This window comes from Hermetia illucens, chromosome 4, assembly GCF_905115235.1.
Source record: "Hermetia illucens chromosome 4, iHerIll2.2.curated.20191125, whole genome shotgun sequence".
Lineage (NCBI taxonomy): Eukaryota > Metazoa > Arthropoda > Insecta > Diptera > Stratiomyidae > Hermetia > Hermetia illucens.
Genome location: NC_051852.1, coordinates 78,890,677 through 78,909,554, shown reverse-complemented (window position 1 = coordinate 78,909,554; position 18,878 = coordinate 78,890,677). Strand labels below are relative to the sequence as shown.

The 18,878-nt window shown below is 39.7% G+C and overlaps 1 protein-coding gene across 4 annotated transcripts in view; it reads right to left on the bottom strand.

Annotated features, from left to right (window-relative positions):
- Nucleotides 1–18,878, bottom strand: part of LOC119654306 (nephrin) — a 356,601-nt gene that overhangs the window by 222,304 nt on the left and 115,419 nt on the right. For all 4 annotated transcript variants that reach the window (XM_038059625.1, XM_038059621.1, XM_038059622.1 and 1 more), the window contains exons 2-3: nucleotides 8,035–8,196; nucleotides 2,435–2,614 (exon numbers count right to left, since the gene is read on the bottom strand). In XM_038059625.1, coding sequence (XP_037915553.1) covers nucleotides 2,435–2,614; nucleotides 8,035–8,196 — 342 coding nt within the window. The remainder of the gene's footprint in view (nucleotides 1–2,434; nucleotides 2,615–8,034; nucleotides 8,197–18,878) is intronic.

Sequence of the window (18,878 nt, the reverse complement as noted above, 5' to 3'; positions counted from 1 at the left end):
GATGGGAAGAAAATAGAGTTCCTTGAACTAAAAATTCGTTTGGGCCTCCCCCTTCCGTTGGTGAAAGATATTCCGTAACTTGAAAGTTCTCTAAAGCAGGAAAGCCTTAAGCAAAGTAATATGCCAAACAATTCCAGGCTAATTGTTTGATTATGTGGGGTGTTTAGTTGGTAGTTTAGTTCGGCGCAGTATTTCCAGAGTCCAACATCCTTTATGTAAACGCATTCACATAACCTATCCACATACAAAGAACATTTTAAAGTCCATATAATATCGTGGAAAGGGACATAATCAATATAAAATATTTAGTCCATTTTCGAATGGTAATGTGTTTACACGGAGACTTGCTAAGAGGTGAGTTTTTGAATGCTTTCGATGTTCTTTCATAGCATATTAAATTTGAACAGCTGCAGTGATATAACTCGTATATTTTCCATTTAACAATCTGACATTGTCAACAATTGGCAAAAAATAGCAAGCAAAATAAAATTTCGACTATATGATAGCGAGAGATTATAATAATCAGATTGGGTATTCTCCAGGATAGTCGTATGTAAGGAAAAGGTTTCAATCTATTAGCTGCAGGCCGTTCGGGGACAACTCCAACGCTTTACTGTGGATTCAATGTAGATGTATTATAAAAAGTATGGAATGAAAGAAGATAAATACCTAAAGTTCATCAAAACAGTTACCACTATCATCATCAAAAGATCAAGTCATACATCCCTCTTTTCGTCGCTGCGGAGGCAATTTCTTCACTTCTCTATGTTACACGCTAGACTTTTGCAATATCCTTTTGTTAGTTAATGTATGAAATGCCATCAATAAAATCTTTTTCTCATTGTCCTATAATACGAGAAATTTGTATGGTCTCCCCCCCATGGAACAATATTTTCGCAAGCATCTCATATGTATCCATAAAAGGATTTTCTTTACTTTGGGCGTCATTTCTTCATCATGAAAAAATAGAGCTACCACCTAGTTTTCCGGTTTAAACGAGGAAAGATACGTGGCCAGAACAATGAAGTCCTTCCTCCTTTTCGCGTCGTTTCCAGTTTCTTGAGAATATGATATTTTCCTTACACTCCTAACGGTTGATGCACGAACGATGGAAAACAAAAGAGAAATGTAAATCAAACTTTCCCACTTGTGCCGAACAAACAAAAACCGCCTTTATCCTTTCCCTTGAACCAAAGCATCGGTAGAATCGTTACCTTCTTGGATAATACTGAAGCCACTAGCACATACTATCATTTCTGTAGTATTTGCCACAACTTAGATACTATGGAGCAAACTATAAGAAGAAGTTTGAAGGGGAGCATGATGAAAAGGGACGAGGGTGGGGCCCAAACCATTCGAACATATGAGAATTTAGCTCATAAGTAGATAAACAGACATAAAACAAAAGCATGAAAGGCGAATCATTCGCCAGGAAAAGAATGCAAGCGGAGGCAGTGGAGCGGACGAGAAAAGGATTTAAATATTCAGGCTTGCTATTGTTCAGCAGAATGGATATAACAAATAGTATATTCAAAACTCTCTCTCTCTAATATTCGCAATCTGCTTTCAGTATGTTCTCGGAAAAATGAAAAATTCTGATCCTTTCGTATCCGTTTGGAACCAGAGCAGAGGAGGAATATTCAACAAGATGAAAGAACGCAAATAAGGCACTAGATCCGAGTTTCTATTAGCCCTGAACGGTTTAGCTCTCCATAGCAAATTGAGCTTCTCTAACCATGTTTGGTTCTCTATGTCTCCTTGGATGTTCATTCGAATGCTTACCGCACAGTAGCCACCCGAGAGGATTGAAGCTGGTATAAAAATGGATTCAAAGTAGCGAAGGTAAAGCCAATCTTCCGCAATAATGATTTACATTATGCATGCATGCAGAAAGTATGAGCTGCATGTTAGCACTGGAGATAAAAAGATGTTGCATAAGACAACACTTCTATTATTCCCTTAACAAATGATTCCAGGTACATGGAGAGGGTAAGAGATGAGCTTTGAATGCAACCAACAATCATGAATTCAAACGATGGGAGGAGGCTACGATGCTTTTGCACTTTATGCAAATTTTAATTAGCTTTCTCGAGTTTGAGCAATAATAGAGCCTAATACGGATCTCCCAACTGCAACAAAGTATGGTAATAGTTTGGTGAATTGAGACTTGCTTAACAAAATGATCCCCTCTCCTTATTATGTTTCCCGAAAGAGGATAAAAGCAATTCAAGATACAATTGCCAGTAGAACTCAAACAAAATATGCTTCTTAGGAGGAAAAGATAATCTTTTGTTTCCTGTGTTTTCCAGGAAATGCCTGAAAGAGTTTCAGAGGGTATCAAAAGTGGCATAGGTTTTCGAGTATCTTATGACATCGTTTACAAGCCAGGTGTTAAATTATATGTGTTTTTGCATATAAATGATTGATCACTTACATATGACCGTGAGTTTCGCGTTTGCTCGTATCGCTGAATTAAATTTTGCCGGACCAACTTGACACTGATATTCGGCATCATCTTCTATAGACGCGTTCGATATTCGCAAGTTATAAACACCTTGCGCTCGATCGCCTAATACGGAGTACCGCGGGAAACCGGGAATGACAGCAGAAAATCCTGAAAAAGAAAAAAAAATTAATTCGGATGCTGAAAGTGTTACTAATCGAAATAAATTTTGTCTACAATTTTATAACACAAACCAATAATCTAGGCCAAAAAACGTCACTCAGAGATGTTGTGCTTCCATGGGAAAAGTATAAAGCCGTTCAAGTATATACAATTAATAGTTGAAGGATAGACCTAGTATTGTGAGTAGGAATGTACCTTCCACGCAAACATCGAGTCATGTGGCATTTACACTTGCAAAGTTCTGTTTGACACTTTGATTATTGAAGGGCCAACTTTGGTAAGACACCATCGATATATTAGGCCTTATAGGTTCTAATTGTCTCGCCATAGTCCAAATCATCATTTTTCGACAAAACTTGTGCAGCAATAGCTTCATCGCAGCGGCTGCGTTCTAGCAAGTTGCGTCATTTTGTTGAAAATGGAAGTTTGTTACAGTTTTTCACGCATTTGTGGACAGTCTGCCGCAAAAAGTGACTTTCTTTTCATACAGTTGTATTTCGTGAACACTAGAGTGTAAAATGAGTTTGGTTCGTCATCAAAATTTTAGCTGAGATGCCTTTTATTTATCTGATTTAATTATTTGTCTTAGGTCAACATAGGAATGATTAAATATTTCCTATAAATTCATTAAAGTTATGTTTTTGTTTATTAATATGTTACGTGACCAAAACTGGAATGATCGCCTGATGCAACATGGTCTTAGCTTGATTCTGAATAAAACTGAATTTTTGATGACCGATCCCTATGAAACATGCACAATCACTGTCAGCGGCAGTGATCTGTTCAGAACTGAGCGATTTAAATACCTCGGGCCAACGTTATCAGCCAGTGGAGAATTGAGTTATGAGATTGCTTCACACATTAATGCCACCTGAATGAAGTGGCGTTCCCCAACTGGTGTTCTTTGTAATCGACGTATCAACGTCTCAAATCTAAAATTTACCACAATGTCGCCCATCCTGTCGGTTTCTATGGTTCTGAGTATTGGCCGACTATAAAAGACAATGAACGGAGTCTTGCGGTAATAGAGACGAAGATGTTGCGTTGAACTAGTGGCGTGACACGTTTTGACCACATCCGAAATGAGGATATCCGCGATCAATATGGATTTGCACCGATTTTGGAAAAATTGCGAGAGAGGCATCTTCGATGGCGTGGTCACATAATTCGTGCTGAGGAGAAATAACTTGCCAAGATTGGTCTGAACGTTGAAGTCGAAGGTAAATGACCAAAAGGCAGCCCGAAACAACGGAGGCTTGATACGCTGAATGGGGATTTAAAAGCCTCGAGATTGCTTCCAGATCAGGCATTTGATAAACTAAAATGGCGAATTCGATCACGACGAGCCCACCCCGCTTCTGAACGGGACAAAGGCTGAAGAAAATGAAGAAGGCATTTGCCCATCGAATACCCTCATTTCATTTTTTTAGCAAAAGCCTAATTTATACTCGTTTACTATAGAAGGCAGTTTTTCCGGTAACGCTACGATTTCGTCGGATCTAGCATCATTTCCAGTCCTTTCAAAAAATTTCTTCCACCATTTAAATTTATACTCTTCCTGGACGTATAACGCAAAATTTCTCTGGATCAGTTATAATATTGAAGATCATTTCATCACTATAAGAACTTGCTATTTGAGTGTTTAAAAAGGAGGAGGGTATGCTCATATCCGGCGAAAGGTAGATGCAATTACCATATATCTGCCTCATAAAGAAAAATACTCTCAGGATCTTCTGCTGACTGTTAGGTTCTCACTCTGATGGAATGCCCGGTCATATTATTATGTACAAAGTGTTAGACTCCCACAAGGGAAGGCTGTCGGAATATCAACTAAAAAGCTCTATGTCGTCAGAGAACTAGCCTGGAACAGTTTGACACATTACTTCGAACTCTCCATTCAAGTCAGGAAATTCCTTTCACCAACAAGAGTGGAGAGGAAAACGGGAATTGCATCCCCATCGGTTGAACTTTATTTTCTTTGCAATAAGAAAAAAAATCCGAAGGTAATGCTCAACACAGATCCGGCTGTCAGCGCTTCTCAAAATCACTCTCGTAGTGTTGCCAGGAGGGAGCTTTCCTGTTGTTGGCGAATCCAGTCCGTCCCGTCCCCCCCCCCCCCTTCTTTCAATCGATTTTGCTACAGCCCTAAGTTTCCGATCAGTCCTGCAGTCTATCTGCTCTTTGACTCGTTTTGCCAAAACAGTCCGCACTGGCTTAGTGTGCACTGTCGTTCTTCACAACCGACCACCCCATTGAGTTTTCTTCCTTGCCCTTGCACAAAGCTTTACGTGTAACAATGATGGCGACGGGAATCACAACTGGTTTTGAGGCTGTGCATTTGCGCAAGACAATAAACTTGCTCGCCAACAGCGTTAGACATATATCTGCATTTTCACTTTTAGTTGGGATAATTACGTCGGTGTTTCCCCACTACAAGGCTTTGCACCTTTTCAACAACACATTAGACAAGAAGTGTCGCAACATAATCTACGCAACAAACCAGGCATGAATCTTTTGCCATGTCGAGTCGCAGAAGATTATCGTAGGAAGCGTTTCAGAAGTGTAGCCCTAGGATGAATTCTTGTGCCAGGGTTGAATGACTTAAATCATAATTTAAATAAATGATTTATATCGGCCAATTTAAAAAAAATCCAGATTTAAATCAAAATTGATTTTAATAACAATAATCAAGTCAATTAGATAAAATAAAAATATAAATATAATAAATATAAATAATGTTCTGTTAAAATATGTCCTGTCTTGTGTTGAAGAAATTATTGGGCCAGTTTGTGATTCGACAGGGAACGGAAAAGGTGGAAATCTGTTGGCGCAAGATCCGGAGAATATAATAATAATAATCGTTGGCACAACAATCCATATTGGATCAGGGCCTTTAAGTGCATTAGAGCACTTCATTCAAGACCGGAACGGTGCACTACAGTACACTGTAGAAAGTAATGTGGTCAGCATTACGCTCGTCCGAGATTATTACCCTGATTTGACTCAGGTACTCATTCACAGCTGAGTCGACTGGTATCCGTCGTCAAATCACGATACAAACCCCACTGCCACCAGTGAGATTTGAATCGCGACCTTCCGTACGACAGCCTTGTGCTCTAACAACTCAGCTATCCGGACGCAGAATGTGGTGGGCGTGATGAAGGTTAGGGTTGTCGTGTATCCAGTTGAATTGCTTCATTTATGTGATGCAGCTGGGCAATTCCTAGCTCTTTGCTGGCCGCACTGTTTCCTGCTATCATTCTCTACTGCACTAGTCCCTTCTGGTCCCACCAAGTACAAATCATAGTCTTTTCTTGCATGCGGATCCTGTTTGGCTCTCGATGTTGCCGTTTCTTTGCTTCATACTGACGTATAGGAACCATTTCTCATTCCTCGTTACAATCCAATACAAGAAATATTTCTAGATGATCGCAGCTCATTTTTTCGCCCAATTCATCACCTGTTCGTCAACCGTTCTCCTTTAAACGAATCTTCTGAAGGTACGACCTCGACCATCCAGATCTAAGTAGACATTTTCCACTTTTGCGAATAATTTCTACTTTGTTGACGCGCCCATTATTTTATCTCCCCAAACGTCGCAAATGTTCCAAGCAGCTAATTGACCTCAATACAGGGCAAAAACAAGCAAAAACGGGGGATAACGTACATGCTGATTTTTGGCCCCTTGAGTGGGTCTATTTCTTGGCCTAAGAAGTGATGGGCAAAACTTATTCAAAATTCCAAAAATATAACAATTTTTTTAGGGAGACCATTTTTGGGGGATCCGTGTTTTTTTCCACTCCGCTGGAGAATGCAGTACATGTAACGTCGGCTTGTCGTCGTATTAATAATGTAAACTACAGCAGCCAGGGGTTGGTAGGTAATAATGTTAAAATCTACCATTTATCTCTTAAGTAAGATAAATGTCCAATAACTTAAAATAAATTAAAAAAATCATGATATCTTTGATTATTAAAAAATAACAAAAAAGTCATGATTTTTATCAAGCCTGTGTTGTGGTACCCCCAAGGTGATTTCCGTTCTTCTCCGGCCCTCTAGTATCTCATAGAACAGCGAAGTTGTATCTCTAGTATTTCATAAAAGGGATCTTTCAGATAATCCCTCAATATCGGTAACAGAAAACCCGGCACGTGAAATAAATATAAATTTTTAGTGTGCTTAAGATGTCTTTCCATTTTATGGACTTAAGGGAATTTCCGACATCAAGCCTTACGGTGAGCATCAATCGCTGAGATAGAGTAATGAAGGCATCAGTTAGATGAGCTGCAGCCACAATCTCCGTGTCTGCATCCGTGGAGCTGCTTGCTCTAAATCTGAACGGTCTTTGAAATAAGTTCCATCAGCGCCATCAGCGGGAAGGAAAATGCCCTCTTGAAGGCAAGGGTTGATCAGGCCGAGCAGTAGTTCTGGCCGATGATGGAACACCTGTTTATATTTTTCTGCCAGAATATCATCGAGCTTTGCCTAGGTGCCATTTCGTTTTACGTAGAGAATACTGCCTCCTTCACGGTTCTCATCAACCAGTACGGCATGTGCAGAGGATAATGTCCAAACAATGCGGTTCACCTCTTTGGCATTAACTCAGCAAGGTCTCCGCATTGTAGTGCATGTCCGCTATTGTGCGTTTGGAAGGCTTTGAACACTTCTTCTGCAGCTCGGCAAAATTCGCCGTCCAATAATACATATATGTATGTATATGTATGTAACCGCTGGACGCTGTTCTTGGTGTAGAAGGTCTGCAGGTTGTACTTTTCAAGTTCAATGTCAGCTGCCGCGCCGTTACCCCCAAGCGTCCTCCGTCAATTCGTCATTTGTCATGGGGATTTAGGCGAATCACCCTGAAAACATCAACAGGTATTGGGAAATTATCTGACTTTTGCCACTAATAACTTTTCCATAACCCTTTTTTTCGCAAAATTTATATTTAGGTAGCAAGTTATCATAGAAAGGATCAAAGACAGTTTTCCACCTTTGCCTAGGGAAAACCAAAGCTATCACTTTCATGGGGATTCTAATATTGTCAATGATTCTATATTGTGAAATTATGTTTTCGGCACTGTCGATTGGACTCTGAAAGTATGCATTATTTCCATACGCCTTTAAATTGAGGAATAAAATCCTGTTCAATTATATTATTTATTTGCACACTCAGCAAGTACACATGATCATTACCGACGAACGAGTTCTAATGAAAAACATTTGAGATATTTCACCGGTTTTGTGTAATCTTTGTTATCAGTTCTGCCTACATCCACACATGACCAAATAAAAAGATTCTATCAATTATTTGCTACGTTAGCTCATTTGTTCGAAATTTGACGAACACCTGGCCTCATTATCTGCCATTCGTATAAATTCCCATTTGCATAGTCAAGACTAGCACTTACCTAAGGCAAAGCCATCTTTCGTCCATTGAACCTGTCCAGCTTGATTCGACACCTCGCACCTCATCAATGCTTCAGATCCTTCCAGGACCTGAAGATCATGTGGAGATATTCGGAATTTTTGTTGTTGCCCGTGGCACGATGATATGAATATTCCAGTCGTTACTGAAAGAGAGAACAAAAAAGTTATTCACGCTATAAAATCAATTTTTTTTTGGTGAAAAAAAAATTCCTAAAGCAAATTGAAGAAAAGGCGTGATTTATTGATGCAGACTTATTATTTCCTGAAAATTGGAAAGCCAACAAAAACGATGTAAAGATGTAAAGGTTCGATATGGAAAAAAACTCTAAGAGGAACGAACCAATAAAGACCTGATTCGATCTAATTTGGAAGGGTAAGCATGAATTGAGTAAGAATTAGGATTTTTTCGACTAGATTTCTTCACGTTCAATTTTCTCTGGTCTATACCTTGCTTTCCATATATTATTATCCACAGATGTACACAAAGACGGCCGGGTCATCATTATTCCGTCTTTCCCTCACACGATCACCTATTATTGTTGATCTTGCTAATGCCTTTAGCATCTGATTCACTTGTGTTGTCTGTATTACCTGCTTAAGTTCAGAGTTTTATTTTTCCTGAATGTCTATGAATTCTACTACCTAAATAAAGCCAAGAAGCCTAATCAAAAACGGGTGGGTATTAACAAACGTAATAAAAGATCATTGTATCGAAAAGTGTATAGTTAGACCCTCGTCTACTTGCCCAAGGCGATCAATACTAGTAGGAAATACGTTCATGAGAAAAAATATTTTAAAATAACCATAGAAATGGAAAACTTGAACTCCCAGGAAGTATTGGGGGCTCAGTTAATATAAACCGGCAGTGTTTGCTCGAAAAAACTGACACGACAGCTCTCCTAGGAGAATTTCAGTAGCATGGCTAATTTATTTCGATAAAATATATATTTCGCTGATGCAAAGCTAACGTTAGGTACGCGTGTGACCACACCGCAATCTAGTCAGACTTACTGCAAGGAGTGATAGAAGAACGCATTTGTTTTCAAACTGGAACTGTTGGAGTTGCTTTGTTAATCATCGGAAACTATACCATACCTATATTCAAATCTCTAGCAGATAAAGATACAAATGAAGATGTTGTCTGATCAAGTTTTTGTGCTGGTCGATGACTGGATCTTCTTGAGATTTTCTTAATTTGTGTTCTTCTTGGAGTTCGTTTTTTTTGGGCTAAGAAGTGAAATCAAGTTTTTTAACGGACTCTACGAGTAGATTGTTGAAGACTATCTTTAAGGTTCTACCGCTTTTCATTATATTATAGATATATCATATGCGATTAAGAGAACTAATAACTTTTTGTGCCTGGGTACTTTTACCTGATTTGCTGCTTGGTCGTCATGAGGGTCTCCTCCGTAGATCAGTAGCAGAATACGAATGAGAGTGAGAATATTTTCTATGTATGTAATAAATAAATCGTGAACCCCAAACATTACTTTCAAAAATGCACATTTTTTGATTTTAATCTTTTAGTTCTTATTACTTCAGGTTTGAAAGAAATCGGGACTGCAATTGCAACAAGGAAGAGTCTGATCACTGAGGATAGAGTAACGTGAAAAGGGCACATTCAATAAACAGACTAAAGATTCTCTTTGAAAGCAATTAATTTTAAACGCAACCGGTTTTCTGCATTCAAATTCAAAGGTGAGCCCAAGCAATATTCTTTACACATTAAGTTCTGGTGATGCTCAAATTTTTTTTTATTGTTCCACTTCCTAGCCCTTGTAGCATCAGGTGTTCAGCCGTGGCAAAGGTACAAGAACTCGAGATTGCCATTGCTGCGGATGAACAACCCGTTCCTAGACAGCACTCTGTTGAAGGTTCGCGCACACGCCATAAGCGTGTACACATAGCTTCCATTTCATTCATGTAAGAAGGTAGTTGCTACATGTACCTGACTGCCTTACTTCGGAGGAGCGCATCACCAGAATGTATACTCTCGATCTTCACAACTACTTTATCTCGAGTAGTATATACCATATATGTATATCGATATGTACTGGTAACGCTTGAAATAAAGCAGCTTCATCTTAGGCATATATCAGCCTTATCTTCAGACGATACCAGATCTTTCCAATCGACTGTAGTTCGTCGATCTTTTCATGTGACGTCAAGGAGTTGCGCGATCATTAGGTTCGCATTTTATGAGGGTAGCAATTTATTACGATTATTACATGCACTTACGACAAAGATTCAACCAAAGCAAGGTTGAGTCAATATTCCATGGCTTCCATAAAAAATACAGGTTGAATTGATCATTCAGAAATCAATCGTACGCGAATGGGTTTTATGGTATACGCTCAATGAATAAGCCTAAGGTTTTCTTATTTTTGGAGAACTTTCAAAGCATTTGCACTTTTCTGAAAAATGTAAATTTGCCCACTTAGGTGTTTTCTTTTCCCTCGCAACTTTTGACAATTACCATAAATTTGATCTTTCCATAACCTGTTTCTACTCCAGAGGAAAAGTCGCAAAGAGTGAGCACCCATTGCGAAATATATCCAACTGGCATAGACCCTGTGTCACTCAAGTCTTCACCAAATACAAAAGCTCCGTGCTGAACTTCCATGAATGATACTTACGAGACAGCATACGTTGGCAAATTTCCGAAAGCCGAACAAGCCAAGATCCATTTTATCATTCAAAACGTCAAATGTCTCTGAACTCCAACGCCATAACATTTAATAGATTGGCTAATGAAATTGATTTGTAACCATTCAACACAGACTTTTATCACCCTCCTTACATTCAGCCTTACGGTTAAGACCACCTTTACAACTTACCTCCCCAAAAAGGTGATCGGTACAATCTGATGGTTACTGTTTTTGGAGTGAGTGTGAGATAAAGAACGTCTCGGATCGTTTTCAATTTGAAAATTAGTTAGAGATGGTGTCATGCAGCGAATGGTGAATGAAAGACGCATAAACTGCTGGCGCGTGGGAGAGATGCGGTCTCCATCTTCACGTTAGTGATCTTCATGTGGCGAAGATCATTATTCACCGTAGACAACTGGTGGTGAGACCGTGGCAGCCAATCGATAATGGGCTAAAGTCAATTGCGCTATAAAATACGTTTCCAATTTTGCAATTGTGAAAATAAAAAACGCCCCGTGATCGGTGAATATCATGTTCCGATCTCGCTGTGATGATGAGCGCTATTGATGGCATTGGAACGCTTTACTGAATTTCATGGCAGTTGGAAGCAAGAATGAAGTTGTCGACAAATTGCTACTATTCGTAGAGAAGATAAAACTTATTAATTGGAGGTTTTCACTCCGTATGAGGTTTTCGTAGTACATGGTGTCAGCAGGGAAAATCAATTTAGTGCGTTTCTGTTGGTGGAAGTTATGGAGACTCTTGAAAACCATCGCACGCAGTATGCAAACCAAATGACTATTAAACAAAATTTAGAAAATTAGCAATTTTAAGTTAAAAACTTTCTCGTTCGTTTTGCGTACAAGTGACAGAATGGAAGGTAAAAGAGGCGTTTATTGGGAAGGTTTATTAATAGTTGTAGCGCTTATTTCCGGGAATAGTATTCCAGTTACGTTCAAGCGTTGTATAGGCATTGGGGCGAAATACATGGTTGATTACCAATCTAAAATCTAAGACCACCCATCTTCAAATAAATACAGTTCTGTGTGTCCTCAATTTAGCAGGGTATACCATACGATGAAACCGACTATCGCAGAATGATCGACGAGTGCTCATCCTGAAACTAAGTGGCAGCCAATAATGGAGGAGGAATGCAAATTTCTTGGAAAATCTTTAAAGTAGTTGAAGCGCAATGCGAGAACCCGACAGCGATCGAGCGTGGACATGGTTGACACGCTATGCTGCACACAGAGTATACAGTAACCATACATATATAATTAGATCATATTCTAACCTCAAAAATATGGTCCTCTAGTATTCTTGATGCTAGATCATACATCACCGCTACCTTACCGCTCAAACCTACATACAGGTGTCATATGTCGAGAATATATGAGACAAAAGCTAATCCAATCCGCAAATTCTAGACACAAAATCTCCAAAACGAGGCAGTAGCCGAGGAGTTCAGGGCATAGTTTCGAATCGGCCTGTAGAGAACACCCAGACAGGACTGAAGAACTACTGTAGGAGAAATGATTGGATATGCACTCCCTCGCTGAGAAAAGAACTTGCTCAATCTGTCAGGACATGATGGAGATGAAAAACGAAGCATCTAAATAGGAGATAAAGAGCAAGAATAGCAACAAAGTGTGGGATAATGATAATTTTCCAACAACTTGTATGAGGCAGCCAGTGGTCTAGAAATGCTTTTCACAATCTATCATAACAAAAATACTAGAATGCAAAACCGGTGTGCATGAAGTCCACTAAATAGTTGTGGATTTTAAACAAATACACAGCAGTATGAAGTATAATATAAACCGAAACATAAAGTGCAGTTTGTTCAACCCACCTGAATGACTCTGAGTAAGGCGACGCCACAAGTCCCGATCCAGAATAATTTGAATAACGCATTTAAGACAAAGAATGGACTTACGCAGGGTGATAATCTGGCTCTGCTTATATTTAAGCCACAAAATGGAAACTGTTGCTATCGGTTTTAAAACATCAGCGAAAGGCTATGCACATTGTATTTCCAAGGCAAATTACGAAACATTAGCCTCATTAAAATTCATTAAGGTAGCAGAGTTTTAGAAGGATACTACGGTTACGGTTTTTGCAATTCGTCGGCTTAAGAACCAGAAGTTACCTGTAACCGATTAAATCACAGACGAATTGAATAGATATGAAGGCAGGCAACCTATTAAACTAAGCAGTCCATCAATTCCTTCTCAGGGTTTGACAAAAGTAATCAAAGCTTCATAGATAAAAGGGGGATACCAGTCAGTATAGTAATTATAGAGGTCTCACGCTGGTGCGAACCATCTGTAAGATATTCTCTGCTGCCTTGCTAGGCAATAATATCATTGGTCCATAGTAAGCAAGATTCAGGCAATTCAGCAACAGATCAGATATTCTCTCTGCGGCAATCGAGGGAAAAGACGTTGGAATATGACCTTCAGATGCAGCACCAAAAACTGTTCCGCCTGAAACGTTTCATAAAGTCAAAGCTCCTACGGTGTATGCCTGTCGTCATGGATTCCTCAAAGAAGTGGGCTCTTAGCAAAAATAACTGCAAATGTTTAACCGCATTCGGAAGAAGAGTCTTTCCAAGAATGTTTGACTGTCCACAAGGAGGATGAAATATACGGTAGCCTATATAACGAAGGAATGTATGGCCTATATAATAGGTGAAACTTCTTTTCCTTTTTCAAGTAAACTTGCTTCTGCCAACCTCCACCCCCTTGCACCCACCAAATGAAAACCAACATGCTTACCAGCGTAGAAAGTCTTGGGAGTCTGCTCTTCACTATTTGGTTTGAAAGATAGAGGACACAACTCTGAAAGGCGAGTCCACGATGAGGGTGTTTGTGGACATTAAAGGGGCTTTTGACTGTGCGCCCTCCGAAAAGCTCTGTGATGCCGCCAGAGAGCATGCTGTTGATGAAACTTTAATTAAGTGTATCTACGCTATGCTAACGCAGAGATTACTATGTGCTGAAGTTTGTGTCGATCATAACCTGAAAGGTTGGCCTCAAGGGCGGTACTACTGCCAGTGTATTGGTCGACTCGCTACTATTCGAACTGCAAAATCTGCCAATACCCGTTTAAGCTTATGCAGATGACGTGGCTGTGCTAGCTGTTGGCCGTTGATTTTATTTATTGTTGGGCCTCAGGCGTGGAGTTTCAGTAAATCCAAATAAAACCACAATGATATTATTTATAAAAGGAGGATACTGAATGGACTTTGCCTTCCACATGAGAAGTATAACCCTTCAACTCTCCGAAGAAGTGAAATATCTGCGAGTTATTCTAGACTAAAAGTTTCTTTGGAACAAATATATAGAGGTAAAGATGAAACGAGCTCTCACAGCTTATGGGTTGTGTAGGTGGACTTTTGCCTCGACATCCGTGGTGTAGTGGGGTATAGTGAAAGAAAAGAATTTTCGCTGTAAACTAGCCACACTGCAAAGAACTGTGTGTCAAGGTATTATCGCTGTCATGAGCATTACATCCGGCGCAGTTCTGAATGCATTGCTCAATTCGCAGCCCTTGAATTTGTTTATCCAGAGCACTGGAATGAGAGTAGCTCATAGACTAATTCGATTAGATCTGTGGGACACAATGGACATGGGGGACACAAAGCATTGGAAGTGTTATTGGGAGAATTGAATCGAGTTTTCACAATGCTTTCTGATTCTCGGATCCCCATACATCTGTTTGGTAGAAGATACGAAGTTATCTCAGGATATAGTGAGCGACGGCTCAAAAACAGAACAGGGTTTTGGAGTAAGAATCTACTTCTTCTTCTACTTTCTTTAAAAAAGAGAAGTGCGCTTTTCCCTTGGCACAATATACAATGGTCTTTCAGGCTGAAGTGTATGCGATCCTAAGAGCAGCAACGATTGACGGGCAGTTGAAAGGGCAGGCGCATCGCAATCTGTGGCGATAGTCACGCTGCGTTGAGGGCGCTGAGCACTTTGATCTTAAATCTCAGATGCTTTAGCAAAACAGGGTTCAATTTCCCCCATACCCGGAACCAGCAATTGGGGTATGAGTAGCATTGGCTAATGCTGCTATCAAAAACTGGGCACAAGCTTTCTACAATGACAGGTGGCTGCGCCTGTAGGAAACCAAACAAACATACTCGAGAAATTATCTTGTCGAAAAGCAGGAAAATTTGCAGAAGTATTGTAGGTATTCTGACAGGCCATAATTCACTAGCTGCTTAGCTGTTAAGAATAGGAATTTGGAACATTATCTATGTGGGTGGGCCGCCTATAGACGCATCGGACATAAGGTTTTTGGTGCTGATGTGGTACAACTGCAACGGCTAGCTTTAAATCCACTAATGAAAATCCTGTGATACATAAATGAATCTGAGATTTTCCGTTAGATGGGAGATCGAGTTCAATGGACTATTAAGGTTTGAGTGCTCGGAGGCTTTGCCTCTCTCCACCTCAAAAACACATACACACCCACTTACATGCAGGTTATTCTAGTTCCTTTAGAATACAATGTACCATATACACAGATGGTCAAAGTCTACTTTCAAGCCAGAGGTTGGTAATAGACTGTTCAACTATTAGAACTATATGAAAGTAGCTAGGCGTTCACTAAATCGCAATTGACTCTGCATATGGTGCCTTCAAACTAGAACAATAGTTCAGCTGTGTACTCTAAAGTGGAAAATCTCCAAAATTTTTAATAAATTTGAATTTACCAGAATTGAAAGTATGTTTCATGTGTCACTTATAATGTTCGTCAAAGCCTCCAGGTGCTGCGTTCAGCAAGTTGCCTTCACATCTTCAAGATTATCCAGGTGGAGTCTTTAAATTTAAGATTGAATAATTTTTCTTCACAGGCAAATCCGATAAATTTGAATGAAATCCAATAAAAAGTATTTCAATGGGAACAGTCGCCCGATTCTCCCTCAGGCTTGCCATGTACATATTATTATGCAAAATTCATCCGACTCGGGAAAAGTGAATTTGACCTCTACACACTCGATTACGGTCATACGAAATTCAATTGGTCGTTGTTCCTAATTCTAAAGTATATAAAATGTAATCTCTAGAAAACATACACACCTCTTGTAGATAATCTGAACAAAACTACTTCCACAATCCATTTCCTCGAGAAGGCAATTAACAATATAAATGGCGTACTGTGAAAGAGTTATAATGCTGCATTTCATCCGGACTAACGTCCATCCTTTGTATCTTTTCTACAAGTGCTGGTCTCTGTGGCCAGCTACTCCTCTAGGAGTCGAATGTTCGAGAACCAGGGGAGAAAGGGCCCATTGTTTTCCAAGCTGTTCTGAGAGCTTTGTTTTGAGCCCGAAAACTGATTTTAAACACAAATGTACGTGCCGGGAACGCTTAGTTCCTCCGCGGATGGTCTCGTGGATGACGATGTGAGTACCGGCGATTCCCACAATCTATAAATTGAAAACAATTATGAGAATCCCCCGAGTCTACTTAGCATTGTCTTCATATGCATATGCAAAACACTTCCATTGATGGAAGTGGATGGATCTTTCGCCTTCTACGCCATTAAAATATACGACGAGGCGATATTAAGAGCATTTTCCACATGCAAATGATCTTTCCTTCAGAACGTTCCATTTGAGGGCTAATAAGTTGCAGCTAAATACGAAAAGGAATAATTAAAGCCTTGATTTCCTCCAAATCCATAGCAGTTTATCATATTATCTCCGGGAATTGAGCAAGCTGTCATTACAGACTCATATCGTTAGACGTCTATAGTCTAATGGGGGATAAGGATTTTGACTATCCTCTGGCAAAAACGATTGATTCTGAGGGAAACCACACATAATCTTAGCCTATTAAGAGATTATCCCTCAAGATTTTGTTTTTGTTTTGTGTGATACTTGCAGCGAAGCGGACCCCACGCAAGTAACATCTAAAAATCTGGTAATGATGTGTAGGTGGATTCTCTTCTTAAAAATAAATTTTGGAACATGTCAAACGTGTTTAACTTTTGGAGATAAATGGACACAGCCAGAGCGCACTTCGAAAGTAGGACCGACCGGCGGTGTCATGAGTGTTGTTAAAACTAGAAATCAATCTTCGAAAGGGTTGCGGTGAATGAATCTGTTACTTAAAATATGTAAACACAGTAACTGCTTTTAACTCCATGTGGGCATCTTTGGCGACCGTAACAGAAAGTCAAGAGACGACTTTATCGCCCGCTCGTTATTACATATTTCTTAATGGGTTTCCATGGTTGCTGCGGCATGAAGATGCAAACCTGCCTTGCTTAGGAGGTGATTTACAAAATATATTGAATAACCTGAAAAGAGCACCTTATGCGATCTTTCGAGAGTCCGTAGGCGGTTTTTAATAAGCGACAATCATGTCATATCGCATTACATGTGGTGAAATGGCGAACTTAATTCCACCACGATGTTCACACATCAATCTTGTTATGCATTGTGATTTTGGTGACAAAAGATACAACCACCTTCGATTCAAGTGAAAGGCGCCGCGTTTCTTCGTGGGATATTTGTAAGAGAATATCAATTTGCTTTAATTACGGATGTTCAAATCCGATGAAAACACTAGAAAACCACCTCCACAAAAAGCATAAATGTATATGTTAAAATATTTAAAATGTTATCGTTTTTATCGATGTTGTATGTCATTCAAGTATAATCAGGTGTGTTTGCATCTCCCTTCAAGGTTGAAATATGCTCAAGTTGACAGGTGCTCGGTACCACGATAAACCAATCAAACTCTTCAATAATTTGCCAACTGGAATAATTTCTATGTTTGTGGTATGTCTGCTCAAGTAACTATCAATCAGCATCGGAATATACATCAAAACATCTCATTCTTTTCAATGTATCTATTTTTGCCAAACAGTTGCAAATTGTATGGTTTTATTATTTTCGTTCTTGAAGGAAGGAGCACAGGTTTACCTTTTGATAAAATTCAGCTCTCGAAGCAAATAAAAATGAAAAGCAATTTTGGAAAATTACATTTTAACTACGTCCATTAGCCAGATAAATACTCATTTGAAGATTTAACTTAAACACCTGACACCCAACTGACACGCACTATCCATTATGGGGCTCCTGGCCGAGACTCAATTATGATAAGCCATCCATTGGTGGTGATGGTGGAGGTAGAGCGGAGTTCCGGACTCTCAGCGTATGGAAGCAATAAAAGCTCGTGTGCCAACTGACATAAACGGCTGCTCCGTTTACGAATATATTTAGGACTCAAAGACCCACAATTTTTATGTTCATTTTATGCATAATATGATACTAATAACTGGCTCTGCTCCTTTGAATTAGTACGAAGGCATGGCGTGCTTGAGCTTCTGGGCTATTAGTGGCACGGATGTCAGCTTGGCGATCTCTCCGTACACAACTGACCCCACAAAAGGGAAAACGGCTGCGTCAATATGTGGAGTTGGTGGTTTTATAGTTTGGAGACTAGCAATTCAAGCATCTAAAGGCTGCAAGCGAGGTTCATTCTTTCCTGAAAATACAAAACCCAGGCCTTGCGAAAAAGCCAATAAAAGCATCACAAAACATTTTCCAAAGCAGAAAAGGACGCCCATCAGCCCACCAACAATGTCGCCAAAGGATAGCCGAAGTTGTTTTGCGCCTCTCCTGCTGCAAAGCCATTTTGGAAAATAGCCAGTTAATTGGTTCAGCGTAAAGTTCTAGCCTTTACTTGCTGCACTCCATCACCAAGACCTACTTTCTGAATTCATCCTTTCAACCCTTGTCCACTCTTCGTTTGGAACGAAACGATTTTTCGCGAACCATTCCTCTCCTTTTGTGAATAGCATAAAGATAGGTTACGTTGAATGCTTCAAGTTGAGCACCACGAATGTAGCAGAAATAGAGTTCAGGGTCGGCGCGTTAGTTAGCCAACTCTTCCGACCCATAATATAACATAGCCTTTGTGAGACAAAGCTCTGAAATCTCCGTCGTTTAATGGGCAATTACTGAACAAAACGTTCGAACAAATTAAAATTCGTTGAGTGGACATTTTAATTGAGTCCAACGGAGTCCTTTGTGTGTATGTCTATTATGCAACGGATCGTATCGTCTATAATTGTCGCATTCGTTGGCTGTATCACCATCCTGGCAGAAGGACGAGAGCCTTCTACTTTTCAAACTGCTCCGAGCCTAGGGGCCT